Here is a 6982-nt window from a genome sequence, read left to right on the forward strand (position 1 = left end):
AAAGTAGTTACTGCTGTAAAAAATTCATAAATGATCAGCCTGACTACATGAATTAACAAATGCTAACATTTTCAGCTTCTTTTTTTAAATAAAAGAAATTGGTTTAAAATGCTTTTTTTTCCTCCCAGTGTTTAAGTTAGTACTTTCCTTTTCTAAGGTAATATTTTGATTTGGTACATAGTGATTATGAATTTATTAATTTTTCTAGAAAAAGATTCTGCTTTTAGTTGTCTGTCAAGTGCATCGCATCTTAACGGTTAGGAAGGAAATGTTGATGTTTGGCTTTTTCCCCTTGAGGATTTGCAGAGACGTCTGAGCACGCCCAGACTGCCTGGTCCTTCTGCCCCAGGTAAAAGCCGAGAAGACACTGATGACCAGGAAGGATCCTCACGGTTCTCACCAGAAGAAAACGGTATCAATTTTAAGAAAAATGGAAGGTTGAAGAAATCATTTAACATTAGTGTTTCTTAAAAAGCTGTCCCTTTTATCTTCCTTTGAATTCATTAATTATAGATCCACCACATGATTTATAGATACTGGCAGAGAAGGAGGTGGAAATTATTCACGCTGGGAACTCCTAGTGGACTCCTGTTAGGTAGTTTGGATGCTATTAAATGTTCCACGCTACAGAGAGACATGAATTCAGGATGAAAGGTTGTGTTCCTGGATATTCTGGAACTGCACCTATTCTCTCCAAAAATTTAGAGTTTAGTCATTTTAAAATATTGGAATGGCTTGTATTTGTTAAAAATTGTTTCTTTTACCCATTGACATATAGTGCAGACTATGAAATCCTGCATGTCTCAGGAGGAGCATCCAAAATTTCCTAAGCACATGAGAATTAAATTACTTAAATTATGTCTATTTCATATTCTGAGTGCATGCATTTGCAATTAGCTATGTCAGGCATTTTTCTTTCATTTAATTTCATCATCATCAAGTAGTATTTATTAAGCACAAACCTGGCTAATTAATTTTCTAGAGAATAACACATACTCTTAAATTCATTCTCTCTATTTAAGAGCCCTTAAACAATCCACCTGATATATGACATTTTTTCCTAACAAAAATTGCCTTTAAATTCAAATTTTACCTTATTATTTCAAGGTTTCATTAGGATGCATTCCACTCCCGAAGTCATCATATTCAAATAAAAAGCATTATCCAGAACTAATACAATAGACTTCATGTTTTTTTTCTTATTTCTATTACAGGGTATTAATATCTTACCCGACTTTTCTACAACACTACTCTTTTAGTTATGTGTTTTTTTCCAATAGTCATTCTTCAAAGTGTGAAAATAAGCTGTTTCAGTATAATCAATAGAGGTAAAAATGCGTTTTTGCTAAAAAGTTTTCAGTTAATATCTCACATCAAAAGCAAATCAAAGGAATGCCTATTGATCTCAAACCACATGGATTCAAAATGTTTAGTAAATGAATATAAAAATATGTAAGGTTATGATCACATTGAGATTTTATTTGTGCTTCCCTGGAAAAAAAAAAAGTAATTTTTAAAGTCGATTTAGGGAAAGGGGAATGTTTTTCTCAAGGCCCTTTTCCCTAACTGCACTACCAACACTATTCCTCTGGGTTTAACAGCAACAGCACCACCATATGCCTTTCTGATTCCAACCATAAAAATAAAATTTTAGAAAATTATCCTTGTGGACATCATAATTTCATCCCAATCACGGGAAGAAGTTAACACACATGCTTGTATCTAGTGGATTTCATTTCTAGGTGCAATGACACTGTACCTTGGGGCAAATGCTCAGGGGGAAGGGCAGAAACTAAAATGAGACCGATCACACATGTACCGCACACTCGGGCCTGGGCAGATTAACATCAGCTGTCCCAGGAAGCAGCATTGGCCGCTATGGCCAATGGCCACTTGGACTGAACCGTAACAGCACAGCTGAAAGTGATGCTTCCGCGAGGCCTGGGAAGAGCTCCTAGAGGTGAAAGCCGCCTGTCATCACGAGGGTTAGGCTGACATACACGAGAAAGAGTTGCTGGGTTTCACGTCTTACTACACAGACTGGAAGTTACATATCAAAATGAGATCAGGCATTTGGACAATGCTCAGTAGGGTAGAAAAACTGTTCAATTTGCACTTAGAATGAGTCAGGGACTCACTTCCAGGAGGGTCTTGCAGGATAGCTGGATGCTGTCATTTACATCTCTCTTAGAAATAATGTGAAACTAGAGATGGACCGATAGAAAGACGGTAGCCTGAGAGGCAAGGGAAAATAAAAGAGGCCCTCGGTTAGAGTCACAGTCATTCCAGGGTTTTACATCTGCCAGGAGGGAGCCTCTCTTCATTTATACCAACAGAGTAGAGCACACGGTATCCATAGGAAGAATGTGGTCACACTTAGTTTCCAGAAAATCAACCTTTCCTAAAGGGAAAACACCTTGAGAACCAATTAGTAAGAGACGGCAGAAAAACAATGTGCTCCAGCAAAAAGATTATTTTCTTGGTTTTGGGTAAGGACCCGGGGCAACATGCTAAAGTGGATGTTCCCAATGCTTCTCTCTCTCCCCTTTGCCCGGGGATATTGTAGACTGTTACATTTTATCCTCTTGACAGGGACAGGAACAATGTCTCAAAGCAATTTTTGTGAGACATAATCCTGAATCATGGAACAGGTGGCATTTTTTGGAGGAGTAACAGTAGATTATTGGAACAGCAGAGAGAGAATAGAAAAATAATTGTTTTCTTCCCTTGGTTAATCAGATTCCTTGTGAGCAAAGCCTAGGTCTCTACCCTTTACACTGCAAAAGGTAAATAAGACAAATGGATACTAAACATTCATGAGGCTAAATTCATGACTGATGCCTCTTACTGTTCAAGATCCCCTATAAATATGCGGCCCAGTGGTTTTTAATGGTGTGACTGTCTGACTCAGCAGACCCCTGTCAGGAAAGAAATTTACATAAATGGAAAGTGAAATCTTTCTGCAAAAAAACGGGACTGTTAGAAACTGCTTAGGTAAGGAGATGCTCACTTACACAAACACGGACATACATATTAAACCTGCCCGCTGATATCTTCTCGAGCTGAAGTTATTGCCCATAAAAAAGCTAAGATGTTTGCTTTTAATTTCCAAAAAGTCATCTCAGTTTCAATTTTACGTGGGATAAATTCTGCAAATAGATCTATCATTAGGAATACGAAGAAGAATATCAAGGTAGCATCCCCAAATGTGGCCAAGGACTCATCCTTACATGTGGCGCATGGCGCTTCGATAGCTTGACTGAGGAAGAGAGCGTGATACAACCCTAGCCCAATGGACGCCGTTCTCTAGAAATATCAAGGAATGACGCAGAAGGGCCTTCATCTCGGGGCAGCGGAGCGCAGCCTCTGGAGTCAGACTGCCAGGATTCAAACCTTAGTTTAACAATCCCTGTCCACGTGACTGCAGGAGAGGCACTAAACCCTGCAATATCTGCCTTAATGAAATGCATGCAAATAATCTAATGTGAGTGTGAAGAAAAAAATACACATGAAACACTTATAGTATCCAGCATACACTAAGCACAATAAACGTCCATTGCTGTTATTTTTACAGTAATTGCTATTGTTTTTCCTTTTGCTCCTGCTTCTATGTTGAATTGAATGACTGGCTTCAGTTCTTCACCATTCTCTGCACTCACACCTTTGCCATACCTTTACTATAGGTCGAGTGTGTTTTTCTCCTGTTTTACCTTGAACTCAGCCGTGTGACTGCTCTGGCCAGTGGCCTACGCATGGAGTGGCACTGTGCCAGTGCAGGGCCCAGACATTAATGGGGTTCACCCTTTGCCACTGGCCCTCTGACACCTCATGGCGTCAGAGGGACATACTCTAGTGGGCCTGCTGCTCCAATGAGTAGCTAAAATACGTGGCTCACACTCAGACCTGTGTTACTCACTGAACGATAAAGAGACACCAGCCTGAATCAGAGTCCTCCTGCTCCCCAGCTGCTCTGCCCAGGCCATGAGAGAAAGGCTTCTTAATGTATGTTATTGAAATTTTGCTATTTATGTGACAACGGCTAACTGAAGCAAGAAGTGAATTAAAGAACTGCCTATTCAAAATACATGTCTTATTTCCCAAGGAAAAAGACATTAGTGTGGGTGTCTGGACCTGAAACAAATTCAAGGGTAACGGGGAGAAGACCGGAAGGTTATCATGGGCAATGCACTAACTGCTTTATGTGTGATGTTTCTTTTAGTTTTAACAACGGCACAGGAGGTGGCACTACTGATTTTATAAACCGGGAAACTGAGACACGCTGAGAATGAGTAACTCCCTTACATTCGCTGAGGGGGGAGGGGAGCCAAGACAGAATTCCAACTCAGGAGGTTTCCCTGCATGGTATGAGATGATCATGATGGTGATGGGCGGTGCAAACACGTACCCCCCCCCCCCCGTACCCACTTTACTACATTCATCACATTGTGCCCCCATTAATCTAGGGAAGCTGTAGAACCCTAGGAAGTAGGTATGATTTATTACCCTCCCCGTACAGATGGGGAAATGGGAGGCAGCTGATCAAGTTGCTGGCCCTCCTTTTCTCATAGCTACAAACCATTAATTAGCCAGGTTAATAGCTATTAGCATGCTGCCCTCCCCAAGGTGAAAGGGCAGAAACACCATCTTTCTTTTCTTCTGGGGATGTTTAAGCTTCTCCAAGGATTCAAAAGCAAATATGCCTTTTGGACACCATGGTTACCGTCAAGTGCACACAGTGTGATGATGACCTCTCACTCTCAGGACAATCACTCTCAGGTTCTACTTAGATGTCACTCTCACATGCACAATCGTCTTATTTGCTGCCTTTACATTCACTTGTTTTTATTTTTGCTTTTCTGATTGTGTATTTTTAGACCCAACTAGTTTCAAATTCAGAGAAATCATAATGGAGTGAAAAAAAGAAGGCAACAAGGGACCTTAATCATGGTGGGTCTTAGAGGTACCTCTAGGAAGGAAAGAATCACCTCTTAAGGTGCAAAAGGAGCCAGTTGTTCCTCGGATCTGTCCATGCATACATTTCCTACACCTGGCAGGAGAGAAAGCCTCTGTAGTCTCAAAGCTTCAGATGCTTTCTCCATCCACGCTCCAAGCATGACAGTGCATCTCTGAGTACCTTCCCCTGAACAGGCAAGCGTCGTTCCTACCCACCTTAAAAGCAGCACCTCCGTGGATGATGGATTTGATGAAAATTCCCAAGTCTGTTCTGGTTTCCCGAGACTTGTTGCCTTTCAAGCTCACCCCAAGGCCAGCAGAACCTGAATCATTCAGGGGAATCTCAAAGGTGAGTTGCTCGGTTGTCTCCAGGGAGAGCGCATAGCAGTCAGGTTCTCCTTTCTGTTGGGGATATGAAAGGAGGGAAGCAGATTAATATTTCACACTCTCAGATGCAAACACTGATGATAGAGGATGATTGGATTCTAATAGCTACAGTGCTGCTCCTGGGAGCCAAAGGCTGGTCTTCACTCGGCAAGAGGCACCTCGTATTTATCCAGGGGGTGGAGGAAGAGGTCTCAGGGAATAACAACTGATTATGATCAACAGAGGGGATCATTTGGCAAGGCAGGGTCATGTGATTTGAAACATCCCATAACAAGCATTTAGAAACCCAGCAGAATATTCACCATGAAAGAGGCTAGACATTGCACTTTGTGAATCTTAGATAACAGAAGAGATCTTGGAAATAACACAGTCTCAACATCTTCATTTTGTAGATGAGGAAACAGTGTAGAAATGTCTTAAAATTTCAGAGCATCGTCTAGCTTTACAATCTCAGACACATCATTGACCATGGAAGCAGTGCTAGACCAGCAGTGGAAGACTGCCAACAGGACGCAGGGCACCGAAAAAACAATGCTACCCTAAAATTAGAGCAATGTGATTTATAAAAGATATCCCTAAATTAAATTTCACTTTGTCAAAACTCACGCTTTATGCATGCATTTGAGGGTGGCATCACTCACTGCCATCCAGTGTCTGAACCCAAACAAAAATGATTATGCACAGCAAATATTCATGTCATCCTTGACAAATGCCACCTGGCCACAAGCATGCTGCCTTGAGGAATACGGAGAACGTGGTGGGGGAAAACGTATTTAGGATCCAGGTCTCCAGGAAGAAGCATGAGGTTAATCACGCTTGGTCCTTAGTGCTTTCAAATATGCAGGGGTGGGAACAGACAAGCGCTGTCCATGTCGCCGTCTCTGGAGGTATCCCTTCTACAGTCCTCTCCAGCTTGCAGAAACTCTGCCCCCGCACAAAACTGAAACATTTGAAAATGAGATGTCCCTGGAAACGATCAACTCATTCCAGGTCGGTGGTTCCTTCCTCTCTATAATTAGGTCTAGAGACTCTCGTCTTAAGGTCACTTTGGAGGGACTCTTAAGTAAAATTACATATTTAAAAAATTACTATGAATGTCTGAATGTCAGTCACATAACCATAAAATCAGAAGTGGCAGAGAACCTATAATTAAAATGGGATAAAGGTCTGATCATAGCCAGATCCATTGACATGGCATTTTCAACCCCTCCCAAAATAGAGAAAAGCCACCTCCAGGTTTTAAAGAAATAGTTTCCACATTTAATTTCCCTGTAAATGAATTTAGCTGTAAAGATTTTGACAATAGGTTGTTCAGAGAAACGAAACTTTATTGCTTAATTTAATAAACCTATTAGACATTAGCTTTTTTAACTAACTCATTATATTATTATCTAAGAAACAAACCCCGTTATTTGATTCTAACTAGTTATATGTTTTTCCATTAGAATGCCAAGAGTTTAGGATTAAATGTAAGCTATTTGCCTTCATCTGTGTCTTCCCAAATACCCACTTTAGAATTCACAGCATTACATAGTCATTTATATTTCCAGGAACCTTCTGTATTTGATTAATTGCAGTCTAATAAAGTCTCACTGAATTAAAGTAAATATTAAAGAACAACTATTTTTTTTTTTTTTTTTTT

General features: G+C 40.6%; 1 protein-coding gene across 1 annotated transcript in view; it reads right to left on the bottom strand.

The window, feature by feature from the left end:
* The window catches only part of LOC100940899 (partitioning defective 3 homolog B), a 315232-nt gene that overhangs the window by 123518 nt on the left and 184732 nt on the right, over positions 1-6982 (bottom strand). Inside the window, exon 9 of the mRNA XM_023510379.1 lies at positions 5170-5355. Coding sequence (XP_023366147.1) covers positions 5170-5355 — 186 coding nt within the window. The remainder of the gene's footprint in view (positions 1-5169; positions 5356-6982) is intronic.

Source organism: Otolemur garnettii, unplaced genomic scaffold (genome assembly GCF_000181295.1).
Source record: "Otolemur garnettii isolate 467f Iridium unplaced genomic scaffold, OtoGar3 scaffold00013, whole genome shotgun sequence".
NCBI classification, from domain to species: domain Eukaryota; kingdom Metazoa; phylum Chordata; class Mammalia; order Primates; family Galagidae; genus Otolemur; species Otolemur garnettii.